Here is a 25,895-nt window from a genome sequence, read left to right as displayed (position 1 = left end):
GCAAAGCACAGAACTAACCAGCACTAAGGTAGTTAACAAAGTGACCACGAGGGACTATTCCGGGGTGCCCCTAACGCCCGCATTGGATCTGCTGAGTCCTGGAAGATGCGACGGAACTGTTCGGCTGGGGAACCCTGCGATTTGGCTGGTCCAGAGCCGGGAAAGGCGGGGTTTCGTTGAGCGATCACCGCTGCAACATCCCCAATGGCATGGCATCATTGGGGCTGTTAGTGCAACGAGAGAGATAACCACTCCTTATTCGTACCCATGGCACATACCCCTACCACCCCTCATCATCAATCAGCACGGCTCGGGGGCCAGCTTTGTCCCTCCATACACTCTCTAGGTATCAACTATCATGATACCTCTGGAAAGTTAACATCGTGCAACTACCGACTTGCCTAAAATAGAACATCTCGACAACCATCTATTTCCACCATTTCCGGCTTTCTCCCCTTTTACTCCTTCAACTTATACTCTTATTTCCTTGTCCCATGTAAACACTCGCCACGATGCGACCGCTTTCTGGTGATGACGCCCATGGGCGTGCCTGCACTTCGGATCCCGATGGCTTCTCGACCTTCAGACTCCCGACCGCACCGCAGATGACGTATATGCTGGGTGATGAGGCAACCATCGGCTCATCGTCCCAAATCCCGCCAGCGCCCCAGCGCCGCGTAAAAGAGCAAAGGGCCGCCCCATATACCGAACACCCCGAACACTCCAAACCTCGAGTCCCAACGCACCACGACTTCGAAAGAAACAAAGAGTCCAAAGCCCGACCCACGAGCTCCAAAGGCCCCGTCGACGCGCTCCGACACGAAGACTACGACGCGCCACGGGCCGTCTCACCTTTTCCCCGGTCAGCCGACACCCCCAGTCTCTCGCAGCCTCTCACCCCAGCCTTGCTCGGCGCGTCCGGCCCTGCGTCCGCCCTCAGCAGCATGTCCTCGCGCCGCAACTCCCTCTGCCTCTCCGAGGACCTGCCCAGCTTCCCGCCGAGCATGAGGGGCGGTGACATAGCGGTCGAGGACGACGAGGATGACGAGGAGCGGTCAGAGGATCCCGCGGGGAGGGGCGGTGAAGGGGACACGAGCTGCGACTCCTCCGCCATGATGGACAGCGGCAGCGCCCCACAGCTTGTCATGCCCAGCATCAAGATGCCGAGCCGACGGCCGTTCACCGACGATGGCAAGCGCATGGGCCGCCTGAAGGTGCTGATTGCCGGCGACAGCGGCGTCGGCAAGACGTCACTTATCAAAGCGATCGTGCAGTCGTGCGAGCATATCGTGCACGTCGATCCTATTACGCCGTCGGCGCTGTTGAGCGCGTCTGCGATGGGCAGGTCCACGCAGACTGCGGGAAGCGGTTCGCCGATGTCGCGGAAGAGCCGGAAGCAGTCGGCTAGGGGAAGCCTTTCTGGGACGAGCCAGATTACCGAGATTTATGCGAGCACGAAGCCGTATCCGGAGTGGTGGTCCGAGGTGGACGATGTTCCGGTGCTGAGGCGGAGGAAGAGTCTGGGAGATGCGGTTCTGGATCGGAATGTCTGCTTCGTTGATACCCCGGGGTACGGGAGCGGGTCATCGGTGAGTTCTCCTCTCGTGTGACCATTGTGGTGCAGAAATGACTAACCCCCGCAGTCCATGGACACGATCACGCCCGTGGCGCAGTATATCGAGGCCCATTTGCAGCGGATCAACTCTAACTTTCTCACCGATGGTGATCTCCTAAATCTTCTAGGCGGAGAGGGCGGCGTCCAGGTTGACGCCGTGTTTTACCTGGTTTCGAACCGTATGCATGAGCCCCCCGTTGCGTCAACCCGGTACTAACACCACCTAGGCCTCCGTCCCGTTGATATCGAGTACCTCCGCCAGCTCTACCCGCTCACGAATATCATCATTCTTCTCGCTCAGACCGACCTGATGTCCCCCAACCAAGTCGCCGCCAGCAAGTCCCAAATCCACAGCCAGCTCAAAGAAGCCAGCATCCGCCTCTTCTCCTTCTCCCTCCCCGCGTCGGCAGACACCGACAACCAAGGCGTCTACGCCATCTCCAGCGCCGCCGGGCCCGACCACGAGACCATGGACGCCAGCCTGCTCATGTCGCCAGACTACGTCCAGCCCCTCACACCCACCGAGCTCTCCGCCCTCGTATCCGAAGTCTTCACACCCGCCGGCGTCGCCCGCCTCCGCCACGCCGTCGCGCGCAAATACGTCCAGTGGCGCAAACCCGACTCCCCCAACCACACCCCCTCCCTTTTCTCCAACCCGCCCTCCCTAACAGGCAACCACGCCCTACCCCTCCACCTAACCAACCCCTTCACCTCCCCAACCTTCACCCCCACCACAGGCGGAGGACGACCACAAAACGACATCCTCACCCCGGTCGGCACCAACACCAACACCAGCCCCGGAGGCGGCAGCGGCATGGGCACGCCCTCGTCCAGCTACGCGCTCGCCCGCCTGGCCGACCACACCCAGCGCGAGGAGCGCCTCGCCCAGGTGCGCCTGGCCAACTGGGCCGCCGACCTCCAGCGCAGCCTGGCCCGCGAGCGCGAGCAGTACGCTGCCGTTGCTCGGAGGGATCGGGCTGTTTGGCTGGCGGAGCGGTTGGGGGAGTGCGTGCGCGATGATGGTGGGGAGGGTGGTGGTGGTGAGGGTGATGGTGTGGAGGGTGGGGGGCTGCCGGTTGTTGTTGCCGATCATCATCGTCGCCATCGGTCGCATGGTCGGGATGTGGCAAGAGGTCGTCGCCACGGCGGCCGGCGGGTGAGGGGTGGTAGTGGTGGTGATGCGCTGGCTGAGCAGCTCGGTGCGTGGGGGTTGGGGTATGGGCCGCTGGAGCAGCAGCAAGCCCAGGGCCAGGGCCATAACCAGTGTCGGGAGCATGGCGCCGGCGACGGCCAGTGCCAGCGCCACAGGCAGGATCCGCTCGGGCTGCTGGAGGTGGCCGACGAGCTGCGCCATCGCGGCTTGCTTGCGCTGGAGGTGCTGGGCAGCATTGGCGTGCTGGGCGGGCTGGCCCTGTGGGTGACGAGGCATTATTTGCATGTGCAGTCGCCGCCGGCGGGGTGGTTGCCGGGGGAGTGGGAGCGGTTTTGGTATGGTGTGCGCTAGGGGTGGGGAGGAGGTGAAAGGGGGGGTTGGATAGGTATTATACGTTCTCTTTTTCTTTGGTTTTGTTTGAGTTGGTGTGTGATGGATGGATTTGGGTGGGTGAGGGAGTGAGTGGGTGAGTGGGGGAGTGAGGGAGTGAATGAGTGAGGGAGTGATGAATTAAGTGAGTGAGTAACGGCGAGGGGCGTTGAGTTGAGCCCGGGGAACAACCACCTACGAGGCGTTGATTTTGTTATATATGGGTTCATGCGGTGTTATGGGATGCTTACTGGTCGAGTGGCCGGTTTGCGTCTGGAGCATGGGTCGCATAAGTTTAGTTTGTGTCCTTTCTCGCTTGATGTAGACAAAACATCATAGGTGAGGGTGTTTGGAGGGGCATTGTTGGCGTTTCATCTTGTCGCTAGATCATTTATTAGGAACACTGCTCGGTCGATAGTAACTATACCAGCTCATATATATTATTCTGATACTTGGAGCTCGAGATTAAGTACGTCCAGCAGTAGCATATTCCACAATCACATGTCGGTCATACTAGATTAAGTTCCATACATTTGTGTTCAACTCATCACAGTGTCCAGCATGAAGTTCGTTTCTCGCTGAAGAAAGAGACACAGTTAACGTGGTAAATGTATGGGACATGGTAGTAGTTCGATGTAACTGTTATGGGGATTCTATTTATACAACGCCAAATGCTGAACGGGTCGAGTGGGAAGCGTCAATGCAATATTTAGGAGAGGTGATAACCTTGACTAGCTAACACTACCTAGTAGTCATCACGAGGTCTATGTCTTAGACCGAGGCTAAGTCCTTAGTCAGTCGTGAGGTGCCTACTAAAGTGCTACACTTAAGTTCTAGACTACACTCCAGGACAAAGACGGAGATGGAGTCGAAGAACAACCTAATCGTTTGGTAACTCAATCGATGGCAGGGTATAATTCTTAGTACCTTAGGTATGTAGGTTACTGGATTGCTCCGGAGGTCTAGTCCCTCGCACACTTTCCAGCCTGCCTACCTGCACAGGGCACTGAGACCTACGAGGTCCTACGTCACCATAGTTCCGACTATGTCGAGAAGGATGCCCCCTACTAATGAGCAACTTGAGGCTACAAACCCGACTCGATGACGAGGTCCGATCTTCTTCACCTGTCATTAATCCCACCTCTATTTTGCAAACAAGCTCGGTTACCAGAGGCTCGCCTGGAATATATGTGCTGTGGTCGAGTATACTGTTTTCTGATTGTTCTATGTCCTTTTGCCTTGACCAACAAGGCTAGGTACTGGCTACTTTGATAATGCCTTTTAAATCTTTATAAATAGCTACGTTAAACTGCATCCTCCTTTGCTTACTATAAATAACAACGACAATTACCCGGTGGTGCTTAAGCAAAGGTCTGTAGCAGAGAAGCGACAGTTTGCGGAAAAGATTGAGTGTATTGGCAATATTAAATTGGCCGGTCTCGGTCCATGTCGGCCTCCGACGTGCATCTAGGCCACATCTGTAGTTGTGAGCACATGAGCCGGATTAGCTCTAACTCGAGGAAGGTAGTCAAGTCTCATTCGCATTAAATGCATTCTGAAGTTCCCACTTCTCCCATGTATCCAACCACCTCTGCACACGGTAGCAACCACACCACGTACCCGGATGGCAGTGCTCTACTTAACGTCTCTTGCTTATTTACCCAGAGCCCTCCCCAAAGTCGTCTTTAGTTTCTCGCGTTGCGCTGGGGGCGCAATGAACCAAACCGCCGACAGAGCCGCGACATAGGTAGTTATGGCCGTCAAAACCATGGTGATATAAAATGTGGTCTGGTTGGCAGAGGGATCTTCCTTGTCAAACAAATGCATCCCGAAGATGGACTGGGTTCTGCGTAAGCCCCGAACTATATATGTGCGGGATCATGCACGGCTACTCTGCCGCCGTACGTGGAGCGGTGACGTAAGACTCACCGTAACGAAACTCAGCGGCAGAAAGAAGATAGTCATGACGGTGAAGATGAAGAGATACGAGTTCACCTCGCTGCTTGCCGAAGCTTCCCTAAGTGACGTGGCGTTGAAGATCTGCGTCGGAGGTTAAGTTGTCAGTCACGTCGCAGGCTCAGACATTCGTTGAGCCATTTCTTACCGCGTCCCGGAGGCTTTCAATCTCAGCCGTCTTGTCCTGTATACGACGGAGGAGCTGGTCGGACAACCTGTTCTTATTAAGCACCAGGATGTCCAAGTTCTCCTTGACAGTGAGTGCTCTTTCTTTCCCCAAAATGTCCCATCTAATGGCGTAACGGAGTTCGCCGACATGCGTGGCGGATTCGGTGATGTGAGTGGAAAAGATCCTGAGCAGGTGCAAGACCGAGCTGTACATGGCTGAAACTTGGAATGAATCGTCAAACATATGTTCGGAAATCCAATCCTTCCTTATCACATCGTCGAGCTACACAGGGCCAGGAAGGTTAGCCCGAGTGCGCGGCAGAGCTTGGATGCGGAAGCGATGTGGCAGTATGCTGGAAGAGGACGCACATTAACATTGATGATAGTGTTAATCTCGTCTAGGCTGGCATTCCAGGCTGCTGCCCAGTCCTCTAGCCACACGGATACGGTATTCTGAAATGCGTTGATGCCGGCAAGCCCCTGTCCTTTGAGAACCTCCGGCCACATCCGGAGCATTCTGTCGTCCGTACCATCCCTTAGCTTTCGCGTTGCAGAGAAAATCTGATCGGAGTCCGAAAGGCATATGATTGAAAAGAGCGGGCGGGCGGGATCTAGTTCCTGGGTGAGGAGAATGGCGGCCCGCACTTCTTCAATGCACAGAGTCCGGCCGTGCAAAGGAAACGACCCCGAGCTTTGAGCAAAGCCACGAGCCAGTTTCAACCCAGCACTGACAGTTACTGGCTCCTGCATAAGTGAACTTGTTGCTCGCTTGCCATCGTCCAGAACCCGCGAGGGTAACGACAAAGCACCGAGTATGGTATAGGATTCTAAGCATCCATCGTGCGCTAGTCTCATAATGAGTACTTCGAGGTCCCGTGCTCGGCCAGGGTGCCGCGTAGGCTTGTCCAAAACAAACAAAGGGGTCATGAATGTTCTCGTCGTGCTCTGGGCCTCTGTGTGTTTGGACAGCAAGAAAGGCTAACACCGGCAGTGGGAGGATGCCCCCCGAACGGCTGAAGTTGAGACACCTGCGAGTGTTAGCCAGCCACTCGAAAATAGTTGTTAGATAGAGTAACTGTGGATTTGCATCGGGATAGTCACCATATTCGTCCATGCACCGGTGCTCTGACAGTCGTATCAGCGACTCCGTCGGACTCGCCAACAGGTTCCGCCGGGAATACAGCATCCTCAAGCTCAACGAAGGCCTCTGTTCCCAGGTCGCGCCACTGCTCATCGCGTTCGAGGAAATGCTTTACGTGCCAGTTCAGCCCTCGTAAAGTATCATCGTTGACATAAATAGACTGGAACAAGGACGCGTGCACGGGACCAAATAGCGCCGCGTTCCAGAAGAACAGCGGGCGGCCGACATGGTCATCCATTGAGCGCTTGTCTCGGGCCTCTCGCTGGGCCCTGCCTTCACCGAGGTTTAGCAAGGAGATTTGCTCCCACTCCCCCAGTGCGTCTGGCTGGTTGACGGGTGGAATTTTGCGAATGAACATAGGCCAAGACCATGTCGATCTTTGACCGTGACAGGTAGCACTGATGCATGGAGAGAGGTTTTCGCGCGTGGCATTGCGGCATGAGGAGATGAAGGCTCTCCTCTGCCACAATGACATCTTTACAGGGTCTTGCCCCGCCCATGAGTATGGGATAGCGCTGTGGAGCCGGCAGGTAAAGGTATGCACCTCCTATTTTGACGATTAGATTTCGTAAGCAGACATCGACAAAGCACTTTTCGGTCGCATCCAGCAAACCGGGGAGTGAGAATTGGCTGACGTACTTGATAGGGTTGTTGGCATTGGGGGCCCTCGATCTCTTGGGAGTCGCTCGGGTCTCTCCATTTGTCCTCCGGCCAGGTTTCCGATGGCTTTCTTGTCATGCTCGAGGTATTCCGTTGCTCAACAGAAACTGTAGAGAGCGCGGGAGGGCTGATTGTTTGTATGTATGCCGGTTTGGGTAGAAAGGAGTGAGATGACCGGCCTTGGTTTGGTTTGTTGTCTATGTGGAAAACACCGGCCCGAGCGAGAAACAGCCGGGCCGGACCATATTCGAAGGTACTTGTGGCATTCGGGTAAGAAAACCCTGACTGACCTTCGCAAACGCCGACTTGGGATACGGGTAAATGGAGCGTGGGGGGAGACTTACACACCCGCGTAGTCGTTCCGACTTCCTCCGTTGGGGGTTGTCTCGTGGTTATTTCCCCGCCGAAAAAACCAAGGTCGACGCCCGGCGTTCCGGGCGGTGGCCGACGAAGTCTGCTGCAAGCGGGTGAATAAGGACACGAGTTTCCGCGAAGTCGACGGGTGTCAAGGGAAGTTTCCGGAATATCTCCGACTTGGATGTATGTATGAGTGACACACATGCACCCGTTTTCCTCTTTGGTCCGTATTGCGAAACGTGGGCAAGGCGACGCAGATTGTCCCTATTTGGGCAATAATATGTCCAGGCCTCTCTGCGAGGCAAAAAAATGCACTTGGGGTTTCTCCTAGAGTGGTTGCAGCCCGCATGACATCACGGGGCAACGTGCATCGTATTTCGAACGCGAGAGATCAAAGGAGGCGCGTATCAGATTTCCTGAGCCTCCAAGCGCCGACGGAGCACGGAGCCGGAGCGGTCGGTCACTCCGTCCGACGCAGGGACCATCCCGAGGGTGGGCACCCACGCACGCACCCTGAAATCCAGGTGTCCAGGCAGCGCTCAATCGCAACCGAGCAACCACGCGGAGACTTACGTGATTGGCCGCCATGCGAGGCGATTCGTCATCCATCGAGACTTTGCATCCCAAACGGTTGAGGTTATCTCGCAGTCGTCACGATGGTACGGGTGCTGCTGCGTAATCCCCTTGCTGGAGAGATTTCGACCCAGATTCCCGATCTCGCTGTCCCCGTGTCGTTTGTTCCTGGATTAACTAGAGGAAAAAGGGAAGCGGTACTCCGTATGTCGAGATGCTACGTGACATTGAACCTTGCTTGAACGGAGGACAGAACTCCTGCAGTCAGAGGAGCACGACGTCCTCGCGGGATGCGATACCGACAAAATGTTCGTGGCTGGGCTGTGCCGTGAGGGCACGCAATGTCCTGACTGGGGAGATGAAGCGGCATCCCCATTAGGACAGTAGTTATTGGGCGCCGGCTTGCCATGTGGTGGTTTCTTGTCCTTCCCACCCGGACGGTGCACATCAGGTAATCAGCCCTACGGGGTGAGGGCGAATCAGATCGAGCCCGTACCGAACTCCATGCCCGCAATTTCCCCCTCCCCACAGATGACTCGGGCGGTGCAATGAGCCATCCTGTGTATTCGAACTCGGTGTTACGGTCGCAGCCGAATCCGAGTCCTCATTCGTCGTTCGCATAGCAATCGCTGTGAGCCCACACCGCCGGGAGCCCGTCGCATTTGATGACTCTATACGCAAGGGGGCGGTGCGGTTCTTTCTCGCGACGTTCCATGCATATGATGTTGCGGGATGAAGATCGGGACCGACGCCGAGATGATGAACCACAATGCTATCGCGTATCTGTGGCGCGTAAACGAGATGCATTGCCTCGGTGCCGTGGCCCCGACTGGCGTGTTGAGATTGACGTATGTACTCGGCGTTGAAACCGTGATAGGATTGGGACGTATGAGACGCGCATTGTCGAGGTGAAATTACTCTTACCGCAGAAAGATTGAGAGGCTTCTTCTAATCTGTAATCTGTAATCTGTAACTACCGTTTGGGCAATTAGAAATCAAGGTACGAAACCGTCGATGTCGTGCCGGGATGGTGAGGATCGCGTGCAGGGAGCGAAGCGCATCATTCGAGCTTATTATGAGCGCAAAGGCACCATGGTTAATAATGAAACGGGTGCTTAGGTAAACCCTAAAGTGGTAAAATCCAGACAGAAGCGAGAAGATGCCGAAAGTCCTGCGACTTGTCGTTGCGAATGCGGGGTGCTCGGCGTTGCTGATTAACAATCGGCGGAGGGAGAAGAGCCTTGGCGCCGACAAATCCAGCGCTGCGATGAGTGAACGCGGGACGAGGTGGGTTCATCATCAATCAGTCTGAGGCCGCGTTTATCAGGGCGTAGCGGGGTTAGGCTGGCACGCTGGAGCGTAACTCCGTCCTACGAGGAGAACGAACGCCGTTGGCCGAAACGGGGTCCGTCAATCCATGCTTCCTGTTGTTCCTGTATGTGTTCCTGCCAGCTGGGCTGGAGCGATGGACAGCGCACCAAAAATGGTGATACGTATTGCGTTTGTGTTGGGGCCTGACAGGCTCGCCGAGGCGGCCCTGTGCGGGGGATCAGGCGCGGTCGATTTGCGTCGGGGCAACGCAAAACTGTCCAACGGTGCTTCACCGCCGCCGCGTCTCAGTATCGAGTGTTACTCGCTGCAGGAGGGGACGGCGCAGGGCGTGGTCGAGGCCGCGTTTTCACTCACTAACCTACAAGGGTAGGTAATTATGCGCAGGCGAAGGGCGGGCCCGGGGTGGAGATCGGACTCTCGGTTTTTGTCAGCTGCTGCGGATGATACAACGAGCCAGGTTCTGGTGACCTGCGGTGTCTTGGAAGAGCCGAACACCAACAGACGGTCAAGATTACAAAAGGACTCGGGGGGCCGCCCTTTCCTCGGGCACATGTCCCTCTCAGTCATCGACCAGGTCAGCACTTCATCTTGTCTTTTTGCCAGTGATAATTACTTTATTGCTTTGACAAGTTGTTCATCGAAGTGTCTCCCACTGCCCACCGAACGAGTCCTATGGTCCTTGCCTTGCCCTGGCTACCACTTTACTGGCCCACCCCACCCCGGCCTGAACTCACACCCTGAAGCCTGCCTAACTCGGCTATCCCGCAATCGGCTTTCGTGCCTTGACTCACCGGAAGGAAAACGCCAAAGCACATCAAATATCTGGAAGCCTGCAGACCCGCCAAAATGTCTTCTCTTCCCATCCAAACACCAAGAAACACACAACCGCCGAGGCCACTACATTCCTCGCCGGCCTCCTTTGCAGCTCCCGCGTCCCCATTCAGACCCCGAGCCAGCAAGAAGATGTCGATCGCACAAACCTACTTTCTCGCCCACAAGGCCCGGGCCAAGCTGTCTTCGGAAGCTGCCCGCCCCGACCACAACCTCCGCCTGCTCGTCGGGCACGCCAACATGCTCGACTCGCTGATGCTGGAGCTCGCCGACGCCGAGAGGGAACAAGAGTCGTGGTTCAACCAGTCCGTCCGCGGCGCCTCGCCCAGCACCAGCGAGGAGAGGCACATCCAGTGGGCGGATACCATCGTGGAGGAGCCGGAGCACGACTGGCACGCCGAGGACGCCGAGTCCGACTCCGACTCGGACTCGGACTTTGACGACGACGAGGACATCGAGATGGCCGACGCTGTCGCCCTCAGGAGGATATCCTCGCACACGATGCTGCCCCACAAGGCCGCCTACCCATTCGGTGTCGAGGAGGAGGACGAGGACTACGATATGGACGAGGAGGAGGACTTTACCCAGCTCGCCCTACAGCGGAGCCCGTCACACTCCGTCTCGCCCTCATCACCACCCGAGCTCGACGACGACTCGGACGGCTCGACAGAAGACGAGTCGATGCCGCCATCACCACCTACGACTCTCATCCCCGCATTCGAGGAGACGCAGAAGGGGAGCAGCACACCAGCGACAACAATAGACCAAGGGGACAAGACCGCTTTCTACGAGGAAGGGTACTACCTCCCGCCACGGAATCCGGCGAGACTCATCTCGGCGGTGTCGGTGTACTAAATGGTCTTGTCTCTTGTCTCTGTGTTTGCTCTTCCTTCTGCATGGGCCGGCGTTCTCAAATGATACCAGATACTGGGAGCGAAAAAAGTTTTGTTTTTTACTTTGTTTGGATTTGGATCAGCAGCGTCATTGCGTCTTACTACTACTACACCACTCAATACATAATGGGGGTGGATGGCATGAAGTCCTGGGTTTCGGACGAGGAAGCAGGAGGACACACATATTTCCTACCACAGGTGGATGGATTCACACACACTACTTCTTTACCAAGCTCCCGCTCCCTATCTGAGGTTGAGTGGGAAGCTTTAGCTTAGCACCGACCGCCGACAACGGCGGCGGCCACAGCACCAGAAAATGAAAAAATCGAATCAACATGAATCAATCTCTTCGTCTACATCTGAATCATTCCCCAAGTGCCACGATCCCACAATTGACATCACCCATCGCCGCCGTCCCATCTCTCCCACCCCCGCTCCAACTTTGCTGCCCACACTCGATTATCCCCAACCCTCGACTCGAAAGCGTGGAGATCGGTCCCGAGGCGGCGGTATGATTCACAAAAAGTAAAGTGGAGTCACCACTGATAACCCATCTCCATCCACACCAGGGGGGTGCGGTTCCCGGTTAACCAATCCCCTCTCGGGAACTTTTCCTCTTCGTACCTGGCCGATCGGTGTCATTTTTCTCACTTGTTACGGACAGATACGGGATACGGGGGACACGGGGACGGGGCAACGGAGGGACTGCCCGCTTGGCTCTTTTTTGGCTTCGCGCGCCTTTTTTGCCTTGTTGTCGCCTGTGCCTGTCTGTGGGTGTCCGGGTGACCAAGCATGGAGGAACTGTGATCCCAAATTCCCCCAAGGTAAGGTCCAATCCCACCGGCTTCCGCGCGTTTCGGGTTTTGTGAGGCGGAAAGGCGGCGGGCGGGCTTTTCGTTTTGCTTTTCGCACTCGCTTAATTTTTTCCTTGGTGGCCGCCCCCTCCCGGTTACGTGGATTATCCTGGGTTTGTTGACTTGTCGTGGGAGATTTACAGGGCTGACAACACTGCGTGCGAGTCCACCTAGTCCCGCCCGTCGGGTTGGGATGCGAGGTTACGTGTGTGCTGTGGTGGTATTGGCGGCAGTTGGGTTTTGTTGCGGCGTGACCTATCTAGCCTACCTGATGAGGTGTGTTGGTGGGCGTGCGTAACTGATTCATCATCGCTCATTTCCCGCGCTTCACGATCCTTGTTTTCTATAGTTGGTGTTGGGGGCGTGATGGACGAGTTGGGGCAGGAGTTAATGGATTTTGGGGGTTTCGCGGCCCGCGGCGTTCGGGGCGGTGGCCAAGGCCGAGACGGTCCCGGGCGGCCGAGTCCAGGGTCGAGTACCTCGAAGGCTCGTTTGAACCGATTTGGATTTACGGTTTCAGGAGCTTCATCGCTGCTACAAGCGGATGGGTCGACCAGGCCGTCGCTTGTTGATTTTAGCTGCAGTTGGGTTTTGGCATTGCATCGCGCCGCAGAGACGAGACGAGACGACCTGATCCCGGCAAACCTTTCCCACTCGTTACAAGGCGTACCAAAACAATACCAACGCATCGCCCTGCTTCGCTGGATCCTTACACCGACCATCTCCGCTCACCGCCTGCGCGCGCTCTGCGATTGACACGATGACTGCGCGCCTGCGTTTCTGGCTCGATTGCATGAAGATTGCAGGGCCAAAGTGCGATGCCTAATTTCTCGGGCTGACTCAGGCGTGCCGTGCTCTCTCATTTCGAAAAGCCCTATGAGCCCTGCCAATCGCGCCAATCCGGGGTAACTCTGATGCAAAAGCGGATGCCGCCTGAGGTGAGGGTGGCTCAGATGTCCCTGCGGTGGAGACGGAGCACCCAAAAAAGAAAGCCTGAACGATCCCCGGACCCCAGAAATTCATACTTTGGAAACCTCGTTTAGGATAACCTCGTTCGCCCAAGTTCGAGGAAACGATTGCTCGCCAACCTGGGGCAGGGGGGATCCAACGTAATCAAAAACGGCGATCCGCCAGGCGATTTCAGTTTCTGGGGGATGTGCTGCGGATCATGCTGAGCATTTGGCATTGGTGTTGGTGTTACCGAGAGGCAACGTTTCGAAACTCACCCGCCGAGGCTTGGGGTCATCGCGGCGACACCCTTCGCAGTGCAGCGTGAGCTCGGTAAAGGCAACTGAGGCTGTGCGACGATACAGTATCACGCCGTGAGAACAATGCAGCAATTTCATGACTTGGCGGTCAACGTGGACCTTTCTCGTCACCGCCATGGAGCATCATGCATGGAGGCAACAATCAATCTCGCAGGTCCTAAATCGCCGCCCAACCGGTGAGTGTTTCGCCAACAACCTCAGGACTATGCAGGACTTCGGGCCTCTCCGCCCCCCGGAACCGACACCGGTTATGCCCATAGGTCGAGGAATTCCCTCTTCCGTTTCTCGGCATGTGTGGGGGTTGACCGGCAATGGCCCGGAAAGGAGGGGCACCGGGCACACTCGAGCATCCGGTGATGGTGGGGGAGGTCTGGAAGGAGGCTCTCCATAAGAGGGGCTCCAGGTGTGCATCGCATCACAAGGTCTCCGCAACGGGTCCTCACGTGAAACAGCTCGGCCATCAGTTGACCGCGGGCGGCACATAAAGCAGTATTGGGTTAAACATCATGCAGCCGTGCCCTTTGGGGGCAGAGTTGGAAGCGTCAAGATCATGAAAAAAATAGGTCAACTGGCGGTCCGTTTGTTGGCTTTGTTGGCTGCTCAGGTGCGGCAGAATCAGAGGAAGTCACAGCCTCGCATCATGTTTTTTGAAACGTTGTTGGCGAGGAAGCATCGACGGGCAAGCGGCGCCACCCTAGCGGGGGGATCGGCAACTCCTCCGTGCCCCGCGTCCCCCGGCCCATCTCCCGGCTGCCGTACGACAGAGGCCTGAAGCTCTGATAAGCCGCCCTAAGAGAAGGAGGGTGCACGAGAAAATGCTTTGCATATCGGGCCTGCGGGAAAGGACCGATGAGCTGGAGGGTCGGAAGGATATCATTGCCATTGACCACCATGATCGGCTTGTGGGCCGTCTAAGAGCGGATCCATCCTGGAAGGTACTCAAATGTGTTCGTGTGGTTGCTGACTCAGCACGCCCGGTGTCCTGGCCAACAAAAAGCCGAAAGGAAAGCAAGAAATCAAGCAAAAAGAACAAATAAAAGTAAAAGGAGAAAAATAAGTCAAATAAAAGAGAGAGGGTAAAAGAAAAGTAAATGGAGTAAGCACATTTCTTTGGGCTTCAGGATGGGTTTCGTTTTATTCCTACTGTCGGGGACTCGAACTTGTTTCCATTGTCGACATCTGATTTGTGCTTGGAGTTTGCTCTTCTTTTGTCCGTCTTCTAAAGGGATTACTCGAAGGTAAACTGGTATCGTCTGATTAACTCGGTGCAGCCAAAAGGTGTATAACAAAAATCAATCAATGTCTGTAACAGTAAACTAATCGTAGAAACTGTATTGAATTGCTTCCTGGAGAATTTCCAGAATCCTCCGGAACGAGCAGTACCTAACTATAACAGAACTCTAAACTGGAAAGCGACTCGGTTTATGAGTCTTCTGCCAATCCTCCAAATCAAATACCCCTTCCGCGAGCTGATTACTTCCGGGATCCCGAGCCCACACAAACACCAGACCCTTGGTCGGCTCGCCGCCCCCCGGGTGGTATAGACGACAGTCGGCAGGCTCGTACGCTGACGTCTCGTACCGCTGAAGCCGCAGGCACTGGTCCATGGTAGTAGCGCGCCATGCCTTGCCCTTGATCCGGTGGCTCGCGCCGCTGTTGTTATCGGTGTCGTTGATCGGCAACAGCACCGGGTAGATGCCACCCCACATCTTCATCTCAAAGCCCTCGACCCATACGTCCTGCAGGTCGGGCTGGTCGTCCAGCTTGGCGACTGCCATCAGCACCTGGGGGTCCATGAGGCTACCGTAGAAGAAGAAGGTACAGGGTTCGAAGTCGTTTTGTTTGCCGTCGTTGTCGTCGCGGCCGGCCTCTGGTCCTAGCGGTGCCGTTAGCGTGTCGTCCTTGCCTGAAGTTTGGGAGGATGGGAACTTGCCATCCAGATGAGTTGAGGCATCGTGAGTAGGGTTCTCACTCAATTTGTTAGAATCCGTCATGTCTGTTGGGCTTGTTGCGTTGCAGGGACGGAATAGCTAGGTATTGATGGAGTTTCGGGTCGAGAGTGCGTGGGCAAGTTGCAGCCTTTAACGGCTGCCTGGGTTGGCTGCCTGGGTTGGTTGTTGAAGACGAGAAAGGCAGTGGTGGGCCAAACTGCAGCCGCCGACGAATTGCCGGCGCAGGGGTATACTCGTTGAGTTGTTGGTAGTCTGAGGAGAGAGAGGAGTTTAGATACTCGGCGTGGATTAGGGTATTTCCTTAGGGACTTGTATTCGGCGTTGGTAAAAAACAGTAGCATAGGAAGGGTTTTATATAGGTGTTTAGGTATAGAAGAAATTACCTAGATTTGACTATAAATGATAGATAGGTACCTACCTACCTATTCGTATATTTTCATCCTTGGGAATATATTGTCCAACATCATGCTTGTACCTCTTGCATCCTGCATGGCCTTTCTCTCGGGATCAAAAGGATAAACAGTTAAGAAAGAAGGATAAAAGAGAATCAGGAACAGAATAGGGTAGAGATTGGAAACGGAGCTAGGAAACGGAAGAGCCAAAACAGAGCGAAAAAGCGTTCCCTACCGTTTTAATCCTTCACGTTTTCCACCTACCTTTTAGGTCGATACGGCCTGTTCCGGTCTGGTGACCAGGCCAAGCGCCCTTTCCGCCTTGCGGGATAATTATCACAGGTGCCATTAGATGGATGGTAGATGATTGGTGAAGTGAACTTGCACTTCCAACCATGATTTCCATCGTGAAGCGAGAATGCCGGCGAGCAACAACTCGGCGTGATGAGTCAACTGACACCGCGACCTGTGCCGGCGTAGGACATGTGGCTTGCTCCGGTCGCTCCCGGCGCTCAAGATGTCGAAACCTGGAATTTATGGAACCGATGAGTGGGATCCTCCCGCGGGGATACGTTAGGCCCGCGTCCATAGTATGTCGAGGAGTCGGGCGCATGAAAGAAACCGAACGTTACTTGGTAGACCCGACGCGCGCAGGCATAGGTAATCATATCTCCGAGTCTCCATTCCCTCGTGGAAGCAAGGACCGGCGATAAATCTTATCCCCCCAGATCCACCCATAGGGCCGAAGAGCTGTCGAGAACGGTCACTAACTGGCGCATTGACCACTTCGGCGTTTGCAAAGTCCCGCTTGCCGATCGGCGTAAATTACGATTTCCCGACCGGACAGATCGGATTGATCGACGTCACTGCAAGTTCCACGGGTTCCTGCACACTCAGATGAGGAGCTCAGATGATTGCTCCCCGCTTAACGTCAACTACCTAGCTCAACCTTAGGAGCCTAGCCGCATAGCCGCATCCGCTTTGCGACACCACCACAATGCAGCCAGCATGGAGGGCTCTAGCGTTCACCGTAAGGGCCACCGTAAAGGCACCCCCCGTAAGGGCCCGTGGCGCCTTCGCTTGGCGGGGTTGTCTCACTACTCGGCTCCCTCTCCCCGCAAACCATCAACGCCGTGCCTATTCGTACGTGCTGTTCATAAGCGATGATGATTCTGATGGTCCTGGCCCCTCCCCCCCGGCCGGCATCGCCGAACTCTCCTCCCGCAAACTCATATCCGTCTCCGGCCCGGATGCCGCCAAGTACCTCCAGGGCGTCATCACCGCCAACCTCACTCCGGGCTATGCCGGACCCAACCCCACCAGCGAGCACCTCCGCTCCGACGACGGCTTCTACGCCGCCTTCCTGACCGCCCAGGGCCGCATCCTGCACGACGTCTTCATCTACCGCGACCTGCGCGACACCTCCAACCCGGACGGCCACAGCTGGCTGGTCGAGGTCGACGCCGCCGAGGCCGAGCGCCTGCAGACGCACATCAAGCGGTACAAGCTGCGCGCCAAGTTCGACGTGCGCGTACTCGAGCACGGCGAAGCGCGCGTCTGGCAGGCCTGGGACGACGCCAACCCCACCGAGCCCACCGCCATCCCGTCCTTCTCCTCCTCCCCGGCCGACACCGTCATCATCGCCGAGGACGCGCGCGCCCCCAACCTCGGCCGCCGCATCCTGACCTTCTCCCCCACCACCACCACCGACCCCCCGCCCCTCATCTCCCACCACCCCCGTCGACGTGCTCCCGGAGCAGGCCTACCACATCCGCCGCATCCAGCACGGCGTGCCCGAGGGCCAGCGCGAGCTGCTGTACAACCAGGCGCTGCCGCACGAGAGCAACCTGGACGCGATGGGGGCCATCGACTTCCGCAAGGGCTGCTACGTGGGCCAGGAGCTGACGATCCGCACGGAGCACCGCGGCGTGGTGCGCAAGCGGCTGCTGCCGTGCGTGCTGTACCCGGACCGGGACGACGCCGCGTGGGCGGTGCCGCGCGGGCTCGACGAGTACCAGCCGGTGGTGACGAGCGTCGACGAGGACGGGTGGCTGGTGGCGGTGAGCGCGGAGGCGGTGCCCGCCGGGGAGAGCATCGGCCGCGTGGGCAAGACGGGCCGCAGCGCGGGCAAGTGGCTGGGCGGGGTGGGGAATCTGGGGTTTGCGCTGTGCCGGCTGGAGATCATGACCGATGTGGTGCTGCCGGGGGAGACGGGCGGGACCGGGTTTGTGGAGGGGGATGAGTTTACGGTGTCGGTGGGGGAGAAGGACGGCAAGGATAGGAAGGGGAGGATTAAGGCGTTCGTGCCGGACTGGCTGAGGAGTGCGCTGGCGAATCGCGAGGGGCATTAGTTAGAGCCTGGAGAGGTGGAGGGGGTTGTATCATATTTGTACATGGCTGCATACTTGGGGTCGGGGTTACGAAGGTGGAGTTTCGGCTGTAGAGCTGCGGCTCCTGTCTGATGCCTCTTATGATCAGGGTTGGCGTTCTTCCTCAAAGGCCTCGTCGTCATAGACATAAAAACAGAGACAGCGTCAACCACGTTTTCCCCATAGTTGTTCTCGACTTTTTCGTGAAACGGCTGGTATTGGTGGTGCCGCAACGACACACCTAGTCTATATGAATATGGGGTATCATGATTCTATCGTACGTTACTTTATCGGACCTCGGTCGGCTCTACGGCGCACTCTCACCCGCTACTGCTTATGACTCCTCGGCCTTCCGCCTCTTCTCTTCGTCCTTTTTCGCCTGGGCAGCGCGCAATCTCGCCAAGGTTGATGCAAAACGGTCGCTTGCTTTGGGAGGACCGCCAGCACCAGGCGGGGGCGCGGGAGGTACGGCTTCAACGGGCTTGGAGAGCTTGTCTTCGTCAGCCTGTGGTTCTGCCGCGGTGGAAGGTGGAGGATTGTTTGGGATCTTCTCCCCTGGAGACGCGGGCGCTGGCGGCGACCCGGATTTCTCCCCGGTCTTTCCCTTCTTCTCTGCCTTCCGCTCCTCCTTGCGCTGCCGCTTCTCAGCCTTGCGCTGTTGCGATTCCTTCAGACGCATTTCGAGATCCGCGATCCGCTCGTCGTAGTCGTCCACCACCGGTGGGGGTGTGGGATGGCCGCCTGGTGCTGTCTCGCCCATATCTGGCTTGCCAGCAGCCGCCGCAGCCGTAGCAGCAGCAGCAGCCTCCTTCTCTTTCGCCAGCCGCTCCCGCACTTCGGCCTCCTCCCGCAGCCGCCTCATCTCCTCCATCTTCGCCTTGCCCCTCTCCGCCATCGCCCGGCGCTCGGCGTCGTGCGGCTGGGGTTGCGGCGCCGTCTTGGCGCGCTTGGCCTCGGCCTCGCGGCGCTCGAGGTCCTCGACGAGGCGGCGGCGCTTGTCGGACATTTGCTCGCGCTGCAGCTTCTTCTGGAGGATGGCGCGCATGCCGCTGTCGTAGGCCTCGCGGGCCTCCGGGCTGAGCAGCACGTCGCGGGCGCGCTCGATGCGCTCGTACAGGGCCGGGTCGTAGGCGTCGCCGGCCTTGTCCGGGTGGGCGGTCAGGGCCTTCTTGCGGAAGGCCCGCCGGATGTCCGACTCGGACGCCGTCGCGTCCGTCGCCAGCAGCGCGAACAGGTCGTCCCCCCTGCCGGCGGCATCGCGTGCGTAGTTGATGAGGTCTTGGTCGGCCATTTTGCGGTTGGTTGTGGGGGGTGGAAGTTGTGGTGGAAGTTGGGTGAGGTGGGACCGTGGGAGGAAGTTCAGCGTGCCAAGCTTCCATTGCAGAGGAAACCTAAAGGGTCTGCAGCGAAGGACTCCCGGCCAAACCTGCCAGTTATTCCTCTTCCGTCTTTTACCAACTTTCTTTTATTCTAGTTTTTTGCTCTTTTCTCTCTTTTTATTTCACTATTTTTCATAGATTCTTTTTCTGGTGTCTATTTAAATTTAATGATTCTCCCCGCGACATCCACCGAGTGACTCTTTACCTAGGTACCACCGCTGCCGTTGGTTAGTGAAGACTGGCAGGGCCAACTTTGACTGGCAAACTTTCCACTTCTCCTGTTTTTCACATTCGGTATAAACAGTGAATAATGTATCCATGTAGAGGCCCGAACCCGTCTCTTTACATGAGCTCTGGCCTGTCTGAGGTTCTCTCAGAAACAATATCGCCGTTGGTGGAAAGGACTATTAAATCCGCATAACGAAGGGCGCATTCGGTCCTAAGATGCGTTCCAACCGCTGGTTGCATGCGAACAAACATATCATATATATGTATCCAGAGTTACAATCACACTTCTCCTTCAAGTCTTATCCATACGTCGTTTTCAGTCTCTGAACCAGGTACTCCCCGCTGTTGATACCCTCGTACTTCTTGTCCGCCTCGGCAGCATACGTGCCCGGGATAGCCTCAATGAAGTCCTTGAAGTTGGGGTTGCAGAAGTATCTGAATCAGTCAGCCGACACATCCCCTGTCACGCCTTCGCCTTCAAGGGGTCACTCACGCAATGCTATACCTCGCCGGGTACGTCTCCCCATCCTCACCACCCTCCCTCCTCGGCGGCTCAACCACCCTGTGCACCGTACTCCGGATCGTATCGTTGCTCCACCGCGCCAGCAGGTCGCCCGCGTTCACGACGCAGGTGCCCTCGATGGGGGTGGCATCGACAAAGGCGCCGCTGGGGCTCTGGACCTGCAGGCCGCCGCGCTGGTCCTGGAAGAGGATGGTGACGGAGCCGTAGTCCGAGTGCTCGCCGGCGCGCACCTGGCCCGGGTTGATCTGGAACACGTCGCGCCGCACGGCCGGGTAGTGCAGCAGGCGCAGCGTGTTGTCGCGGTCGCTGACGAAGCGGTCGAAGTGCGTCTCGGGCAGGCCCATGCCGACCGCGATGGCGCGCATCACCGACGTGTGCAGCTCGGCGAGGTCGCCGAAGAAGGAGAGCATGCTCTGCTTGAAGCCGGTCAGTTCGTTGGGCGCGCCTTCTCCGGCTTCCTCGGAGGGCCAGCGGTTTGGGTGGCCCGGCTCGTCTTCCCGGCCGATCTCGAGGGACTCCTTGATGTCGGGGATGGAGGTGCGCAATGCCGAGACATCGGCGTCGTTGGCCAGAAGGGAAACCTTTTCGCGGCCTGGGGAGGAGTAGCCGCGATTGGCTTCAGGGGTGGACCAGGCGAGTGAGTCTTTCGTGGAAAGGGGGAGGCGGAAGAACTGGGCGGAGCGGTCGAAGGCCTGGGCTACGGTGGAGGGTGCTATGGGGAGGTTGGAGAGGTAGATGAATCCGGCGGTTTGGAAGCCTGTCAGGATGGCTTTGGCAGTTTCAAGCTTTTGGGGAGGAGAACCGTTGAGGAATTTGGAGAAGTCGATGAGCTGTGGTGTCCTGGTCAGGCGAGGATTGGGAAGTGGAAGTCAGGTGGTCTGGACACCTACCGGGATGAGAAGCCCATCTCCTTGCACCGCGGCCTTTTCCATGTTTTGGTTTGATCAGTTATCTACTGCCGAAAACGAGGAATCTCTTTCCTGTTCGCGGACGGGAGGGAGCTTTAAAAGAGCGAGCAATTGAGGAAACGGAGTCCGAGGTGACGAGGGGAAGATATCCGAACAGGACCAGGCCGGTAATTAGATAGAGACGGAAAGTACCATGCTGTACGGTTCTAGCTCCAACATCACTTGCTGGTCCGTCTAATGCGGTGCCCTCTTCTGTGCTCGACTCTCACTGCTCCGGCAGCTATCGTTAGGCCGCAACCCCTGCTCTTAGACCGATAACACCCCTGCAATGATCGACTTCACAGCTCACCAAGTGGGGTTGTGAGACGGGAGGTGGAGTGCGGGGTGACTGCCGGCTTGGCATGAGAGGTGAGGTTGTTCATGGATCCCAGTTCATCTCATCGGGCAGGTGCGAATTGTGTTTGGGTAGTGGTAGTACGGTTAGTATTCAAAAGACACCTACAATCTATCACCCGTCCCTCTTTCACACACAAACTGCAAACTCAACAAGACCAATAACTCAGGAATCACCTCCCGGACTACGATCAAAATGGCTCCCGTCGTCGACATCCACACCCACATGTACCCGCCGGAGTACATCTCCATCCTCTCATCGCGGGACACCATCCCCCTCGTCCGCACCTTCCCCTCTTCGCCAGACCCGCGCCTCATCCTCCTCGAATCCGAGATCCCCTCCCTCGAGCGCGCCCTCGCCGACCCCTCCGCCCCGCTCCCCGGCCGGCCCCTCACCAAGCACTTCACCTCCCTCCCCGCCAAACTCGCCTTCATGTCCCACCACAACATCACCACCTCGGTCCTCTCCCTCGCCAACCCCTGGCTAGACTTTCTCCCCGCCGACACCGCGGGCGCCACCGCCGTCCAGATCAACACCTCCTTCGAAACCATGTGCAGCAGCACCAACACCAACACCACCACCACCACCACCCCCCAAACCAAAACCAAAACCCTCTTCTTCTTCGGCACCCTCCCCCTCACAGCCCCCACCCGCACCATCCTCGCCTCCATAACCCACCTCACCACCCTCCCCCACTGCCGTGGCATCATCCTAGGCACCTCCGGGCTCGGCGCCGGCCTCGACGACCCGTCCTTACTCCCCATCTTCCACGTGCTCGCGGCCGCCTCCCTGCCCGTCTTCCTGCACCCGCACTACGGCCTGCCCAACTCCGTGTTTGGGGAGCGCGCCACCCAGCAGGGCCACGTGCTGCCGCTGGCGCTGGGGTTCCCGATGGAGACGACGATCGCGGTGGCGCGCATGTTCCTGGCGGGCGTGTTTGACGCGGTGCGGGGGCTGCGGATGGTGCTGGCGCACGCGGGGGGCACGTTGCCGTTTCTGGCGGGCAGGATCGAGAGCTGTGTGGTGCATGATGCGGCGTTGGCTGCGGGGGAGGGTAAAAAGGGGGGGAGGAGGACGGTGTGGGAGGTGTTGAGGGAGCAGGTGTATCTGGATGCGGTGATTTATAGTGAGGTCGGGTTGAAGGCGGCGGTGGAGGCCGCGGGGGGCGCGGATAGGTTGATGTTTGGGACGGATCATCCGTTTTTTTCCGCCGGTGGGGGAGAAGGCCGGGGAGGCGGAGGAGGGGGAGTGGGAGAGTGTGAGGTTGAATGTGGAGGCGGTGAATAAGGCGCTGGGGGAGGGGAGTGAGGAGGCGGGGATGGTCATGGGTGGGAACGCGGTTAGGGTGTTGAGGTTGTATGAGGAGTAGGGAGGTTCCAGTGGGATCAGGCACCGTGGTTAGGTTCGGCTTACAGAAGCCACGGTGGTTGCTGATGGGTTGTGTGGTATCTCTATTTAGCAGGCAGGCTTTGCTTTTACAAAAGTCCGTCGGAACTCGCCCATCTACTCCAGCCTCAGCTTCTGCTTCCCCCTCTTCCTCTTCCCGCCCACCTCCCTGTGCTCCTCCACCTCCAACAACGCCTCGCGCTTCTTCTCCCCCACCAGCTTGAGCGCATCCCTCACCACGCGCGTCTCCAGGTTCACACCCTCCTCCTCCCACGCCTCCATCTGCCTGCCCACGCGCTGCTCGATCGCCAGCACCAGCTCGACATCCCGCTGCCCGACGAAGGTGACAGCATCACCCTTGCGGCCCGCACGCGCCGTACGGCCGACGCGGTGGATGTAGTCATCCGGATCCCGCGGGATGTCGTAGTTGATTACCAGCTTGACCTCGGGGATATCCAGACCCCTGGCGGCGACGTCGGTGGCGACGAGGATGCGCGCGGCCGACGCGCGGAACCGGCCCAGGTTGTCGACGCGCTGGCGCTGCGGCAGCTTGGAGTGCAGCGCCGTGACGCGGTGGTCCAGCAGCCGGAGCAGGTGGTGCAGGAAGTCGGCCGTCGACGTGCGGTTGCAGAAGATGATGGCCGATTTTTCCGCGTTGGCGGGTGTGAGGAGGAACATGTGCAGGTAGTGCTCGCGGTGTGTGACGGGTACTTGCAGGTGCATCTGCTGGAGCGTCGGCGGGATCGCGAGCGCGTCCGTGTCGACTTCGCACACGAAGACCGGCTCGCGCCCGGGCTGCCGCGGCATGTTCTTGAGCGCCATGACCTCGGGCGTGATGGTCGCGGTGAAGAGGAGGGTTTGGCGCTCGGCCGGCGGCGGGAGCGCGCCGAGGCATTCTTCCACGTCCGGCAGCATGCTGCCGGGTCCGTTGGCGGCGAGCAGCCGGTCGGCTTCGTCGAGGACTACGAAGCGCACCCGGCGGAGCCCGCACACCGTGTCCTCGCCCGAGGTGCGGATGTGGTCGGCCAGGCGGCCGGGGGTGGCGATGACGACGTGCGGCCGCTGGGCCAGGGCGATGGCCTGCGACCGCATGTCGGACCCGCCCGTGACCAGGATGGCTTTGAGCGAGTGTGGCGACGAGATGGCCTTGACTTGCTCGTAGATCTGGAGAGCAAGCTCACTGATGGGAGAGTCAGCCTGGCATCGTCTTGCCGGAAGAGAGACGTGGTACTCACCGAGTAGGCGTCAGGATGACGGCAAAGATGGCAGACGGGTTCTCGGCCCATTTTTGGAAAATAGGGACGGAGAAGGCCACCGTCTTACCCGAACCCGTTCTGCTCCCACCGATGCAGTCCCTCCCTTTCAGCAGCATCGGGATACTCTCTCGTTGAATGGCGGTTGGCCGCTTGATGGCCATGTTAGCCAGTGACTGCACTAGCCATGGCCGGAGACCAAGCGACTCGAAAGTGGTATTGGCATCCAAGGGGGCCGTGACCCGGGACGCTGGTTCGGGTTCGGGGTTGCTTGGCTGAGGAGGGACTCCGACACTGGCCTCGACTTGGGCTTTCCGTTTTATGCGTGAGGGCACATTAAAGGCCGACTTGATAATGTTGGGTTTTTCATCATCGCTAACCGGAGGAGAGGTGCGGCGTCGTTTCCTGGGGCTGGCACTGTCTAGAGAATCTGAATCTGAGGCGGCGTTCTCATCGTTGTCATCGCTGTTATCGATTTCATCCTCTGATGCGTCTGATGCTTCTTGTGATGGTGATGCTGGTCCAGATGCTAAACTTGCGCCCGAATCTGAAGCCCTGTCGATCTCCTCGATTCGTTCCACCGCCGCCTCCTTGCGCCGACCTTTCACAGAGACTGATGGCATGACTAATTTGACCATTTAGTCACCTTGCAGATGCAATTTTCCGGGAGCCTCTCAAATGCCAGTGAGACCTCGTCGCTGTTGTTGTTTTCGAGAACCGAAAATTTCAGACAGGGGTTTGAGAAAAAGAAGTGGGGTGCCCTTGGCAGCGAATAACGGTGGATCGGGGGCTCGAGCCGGGTTCGGGTAGCTGAGAGTCCCGCTTTAACATCAAACGAGCCCATCCTTGCCTTCAACCAACGAAGTTGCTGATCACGGCGCTTAACACGGTTGAACATCAAGAGGCGCCCGCCCTGGGCGCTTGGAACCACATCTTGCGTCCAACACAGTCGAGACCCTCGAAGCACGGTGTAAAAAGGATCAGACCCCCGAGCACCCAAACCATGTCCGACCTTTCAGAGCAAACGCGCTTTGGCTGAGGTGACGAGTCGACAGACCAATCAATTCGAGATGCGGACCTGGACTGTGGTTGAGAAGTCGATGCATTTGCTGGGAGACCTGGAGCTTCCAGCTTGGCCGGCCGCCTGCATGCCGAGCTGCCCTGCCTCGCCTGCTTGCCCCTGAAGGACTCCAAGGACGCTTGCACCGGGATGGCACAGTGCCGAATCCTGGGGCCGGAAAGATATCGGCTGACCACCATCAGAGTACCCGAGCACATCAGTGACGTTGAACGGACCTCAGCGGACCACACAGATAATCAGAAAGATGCGGCCCTTTCGGCAAGGCGAGTCCTCACGTCAGCCTGGCACGGTAGTTACATAGTAGGTACATACCCAAGGTAGTTAACAGAACCCTTTCATTTAGTTACTAGGACCTAATAACTAGGTCCCTTTACAGCAAAGTTCATCTAGGTTTGTACTACATACTTTCCGCATGCTTCCGTGCTGCACTTGCCACATGGCGCAGGACTGTCCTCGTCGGACTCGAACTCACACAATGCAACGATGCGACGATGCGGGGAGCAGCGCATCCGGTCCATGCACAGCAAATGCTAGGGCGGGAAGAAGGATGGAGTGGCCAGTGGTGGCGTCCAGCACGCGTAAATCCGTGGCGGCTACTGTCCCTTGCAGCCCATCAGAACCTGAGAGCTTTTGGATCCTTTCATCATTCTGCTCATCCGCCAGCTCGCCTTGCTTTTGATTTGCTTTCCAAGTTCATGTGTACATGTTCATACCTTGGTGCTGGTTGCTGGTTTGCTTGGCTTTTCTGTTCGTGTTACAGTGCCCGTACGTACTGTGTAGATCACAGGGCTTCTCATCCGCTCCTGCCTGGACTTCTTCGATTAGTGCAGCTCACTGGCGAGATTGCCTCGTTGAGTCTT

The 25,895-nt window shown here is 57.5% G+C and overlaps 10 protein-coding genes across 10 annotated transcripts; 4 read left to right on the top strand and 6 right to left on the bottom strand.

Moving 5' to 3' along the window:
• The first annotated feature begins 307 nt into the window (after positions 1 to 307).
• B0H64DRAFT_424677 (Septin-domain-containing protein) lies at positions 308 to 3,127 on the top strand. Its single transcript, XM_062805655.1, has 3 exons — positions 308 to 1,589; positions 1,644 to 1,794; positions 1,843 to 3,127. Exons 1-3 carry the CDS (start codon positions 513 to 515, stop codon positions 3,117 to 3,119), a joined length of 2,505 nt encoding a protein of 834 aa, XP_062659691.1. The 5' UTR covers positions 308 to 512; the 3' UTR covers positions 3,120 to 3,127.
• A 1,420-nt stretch (positions 3,128 to 4,547) lies between these two features.
• B0H64DRAFT_397580 (uncharacterized protein) lies at positions 4,548 to 7,791 on the bottom strand. Its single transcript, XM_062803886.1, has 9 exons — positions 7,407 to 7,791; positions 7,042 to 7,367; positions 6,363 to 6,949; positions 6,245 to 6,289; positions 6,061 to 6,214; positions 5,631 to 6,029; positions 5,242 to 5,544; positions 5,067 to 5,177; positions 4,548 to 4,976 (listed from the first exon to the last, which is right to left on the bottom strand). The coding sequence occupies exons 1-9, from the start codon at positions 7,621 to 7,623 to the stop codon at positions 4,791 to 4,793; spliced, it is 2,328 nt and encodes a 775-aa protein (XP_062659690.1). The 5' UTR covers positions 7,624 to 7,791; the 3' UTR covers positions 4,548 to 4,790.
• A 328-nt stretch (positions 7,792 to 8,119) lies between these two features.
• On the bottom strand, positions 8,120 to 8,549 carry B0H64DRAFT_164832 (uncharacterized protein). The gene has a single exon (XM_062798660.1). The coding sequence runs from the start codon at positions 8,438 to 8,440 to the stop codon at positions 8,210 to 8,212; it is 231 nt and encodes a 76-aa protein (XP_062659689.1). The 5' UTR covers positions 8,441 to 8,549; the 3' UTR covers positions 8,120 to 8,209.
• A 1,621-nt stretch (positions 8,550 to 10,170) lies between these two features.
• Positions 10,171 to 11,010, top strand: B0H64DRAFT_374300 (uncharacterized protein; the record flags this gene model as incomplete). Its single annotated transcript, XM_062802327.1, has 1 exon — positions 10,171 to 11,010. The coding sequence occupies one exon, from the start codon at positions 10,171 to 10,173 to the stop codon at positions 11,008 to 11,010; it is 840 nt and encodes a 279-aa protein (XP_062659688.1).
• Positions 11,011 to 14,486: 3,476 nt separating this feature from the next.
• On the bottom strand, positions 14,487 to 15,376 carry B0H64DRAFT_397566 (uncharacterized protein). Its single transcript, XM_062803885.1, has one exon. The coding sequence runs from the start codon at positions 15,162 to 15,164 to the stop codon at positions 14,571 to 14,573; it is 594 nt and encodes a 197-aa protein (XP_062659687.1). The 5' UTR covers positions 15,165 to 15,376; the 3' UTR covers positions 14,487 to 14,570.
• Positions 15,377 to 16,511: 1,135 nt separating this feature from the next.
• On the top strand, positions 16,512 to 17,865 carry B0H64DRAFT_432774 (putative transferase CAF17, mitochondrial; the record flags this gene model as incomplete). Its single annotated transcript, XM_062806014.1, has 2 exons — positions 16,512 to 17,147; positions 17,275 to 17,865. The coding sequence occupies 2 exons, from the start codon at positions 16,512 to 16,514 to the stop codon at positions 17,863 to 17,865; spliced, it is 1,227 nt and encodes a 408-aa protein (XP_062659686.1).
• Positions 17,866 to 18,079: 214 nt separating this feature from the next.
• Positions 18,080 to 19,253, bottom strand: B0H64DRAFT_397562 (uncharacterized protein). Its single transcript, XM_062803884.1, has one exon. It carries the CDS (start codon positions 19,172 to 19,174, stop codon positions 18,218 to 18,220), a length of 957 nt encoding a protein of 318 aa, XP_062659685.1. The 5' UTR covers positions 19,175 to 19,253; the 3' UTR covers positions 18,080 to 18,217.
• A 61-nt stretch (positions 19,254 to 19,314) lies between these two features.
• On the bottom strand, positions 19,315 to 21,249 carry B0H64DRAFT_397560 (uncharacterized protein). Its single transcript, XM_062803883.1, has 3 exons — positions 20,904 to 21,249; positions 19,984 to 20,843; positions 19,315 to 19,925 (listed from the first exon to the last, which is right to left on the bottom strand). The coding sequence occupies exons 1-3, from the start codon at positions 20,943 to 20,945 to the stop codon at positions 19,790 to 19,792; spliced, it is 1,038 nt and encodes a 345-aa protein (XP_062659684.1). The 5' UTR covers positions 20,946 to 21,249; the 3' UTR covers positions 19,315 to 19,789.
• B0H64DRAFT_397556 (uncharacterized protein) lies at positions 21,250 to 22,847 on the top strand. Its single transcript, XM_062803882.1, has 2 exons — positions 21,250 to 22,514; positions 22,573 to 22,847. The coding sequence occupies exons 1-2, from the start codon at positions 21,511 to 21,513 to the stop codon at positions 22,682 to 22,684; spliced, it is 1,116 nt and encodes a 371-aa protein (XP_062659683.1). The 5' UTR covers positions 21,250 to 21,510; the 3' UTR covers positions 22,685 to 22,847.
• Positions 22,711 to 24,721, bottom strand: B0H64DRAFT_164718 (P-loop containing nucleoside triphosphate hydrolase protein). The gene is made up of 2 exons (XM_062798659.1): positions 23,937 to 24,721; positions 22,711 to 23,881 (listed from the first exon to the last, which is right to left on the bottom strand). Exons 1-2 carry the CDS (start codon positions 24,590 to 24,592, stop codon positions 22,819 to 22,821), a joined length of 1,719 nt encoding a protein of 572 aa, XP_062659682.1. The 5' UTR covers positions 24,593 to 24,721; the 3' UTR covers positions 22,711 to 22,818.
• Positions 24,722 to 25,895: the final 1,174 nt, after the last annotated feature.

The sequence above is a fragment of the Chaetomium fimeti genome (genome assembly GCF_033439085.1).
Source record: "Chaetomium fimeti strain CBS 168.71 chromosome Unknown B0H64scaffold_4, whole genome shotgun sequence".
In the NCBI taxonomy this organism is placed as follows: domain Eukaryota; kingdom Fungi; phylum Ascomycota; class Sordariomycetes; order Sordariales; family Chaetomiaceae; genus Chaetomium; species Chaetomium fimeti.
This window is presented reverse-complemented; position numbering and strand designations above follow the sequence as displayed.

Bases quoted from the DNA above. Each gene is read 5' to 3' on its own strand.
- B0H64DRAFT_424677 (XM_062805655.1), top strand. From the start codon at position 513: ATGCGACCGCTTTCTGGTGATGACGCCCATGGGCGTGCCTGCACTTCG. The intron at 1,590-1,643 runs GTGAGTTCTCCT...TAACCCCCGCAG, and splicing joins GGTACGGGAGCGGGTCATCG to TCCATGGACACGATCACGCC. The intron at 1,795-1,842 runs GTATGCATGAGC...AACACCACCTAG, and splicing joins GTTTTACCTGGTTTCGAACC to GCCTCCGTCCCGTTGATATC.
- B0H64DRAFT_397580 (XM_062803886.1), bottom strand. From the start codon at position 7,623: ATGTGTGTCACTCATACATACATCCAAGTCGGAGATATTCCGGAAACT. The intron at 7,368-7,406 runs GTAAGTCTCCCC...CCGTATCCCAAG, and splicing joins CGGAACGACTACGCGGGTGT to TCGGCGTTTGCGAAGGTCAG. The intron at 5,545-5,630 runs GTGCGTCCTCTT...GGCCCTGTGTAG, and splicing joins ACACTATCATCAATGTTAAT to CTCGACGATGTGATAAGGAA.
- B0H64DRAFT_164832 (XM_062798660.1), bottom strand. From the start codon at position 8,440: ATGTGCACCGTCCGGGTGGGAAGGACAAGAAACCACCACATGGCAAGC.
- B0H64DRAFT_397566 (XM_062803885.1), bottom strand. From the start codon at position 15,164: ATGACGGATTCTAACAAATTGAGTGAGAACCCTACTCACGATGCCTCA.
- B0H64DRAFT_397562 (XM_062803884.1), bottom strand. From the start codon at position 19,174: ATGGCCGACCAAGACCTCATCAACTACGCACGCGATGCCGCCGGCAGG.
- B0H64DRAFT_397560 (XM_062803883.1), bottom strand. From the start codon at position 20,945: ATGGAAAAGGCCGCGGTGCAAGGAGATGGGCTTCTCATCCCG. The intron at 20,844-20,903 runs GTAGGTGTCCAG...AGGACACCACAG, and splicing joins GAGATGGGCTTCTCATCCCG to CTCATCGACTTCTCCAAATT. The intron at 19,926-19,983 runs GTGAGTGACCCC...TGACTGATTCAG, and splicing joins CCGGCGAGGTATAGCATTGC to ATACTTCTGCAACCCCAACT.
- B0H64DRAFT_397556 (XM_062803882.1), top strand. From the start codon at position 21,511: ATGGCTCCCGTCGTCGACATCCACACCCACATGTACCCGCCGGAGTAC. The intron at 22,515-22,572 runs GTTTTTTTCCGC...GGAGTGGGAGAG, and splicing joins ATGTTTGGGACGGATCATCC to TGTGAGGTTGAATGTGGAGG.
- B0H64DRAFT_164718 (XM_062798659.1), bottom strand. From the start codon at position 24,592: ATGGTCAAATTAGTCATGCCATCAGTCTCTGTGAAAGGTCGGCGCAAG. The intron at 23,882-23,936 runs GTGAGTACCACG...CTCTCCCATCAG, and splicing joins GTCATCCTGACGCCTACTCG to TGAGCTTGCTCTCCAGATCT.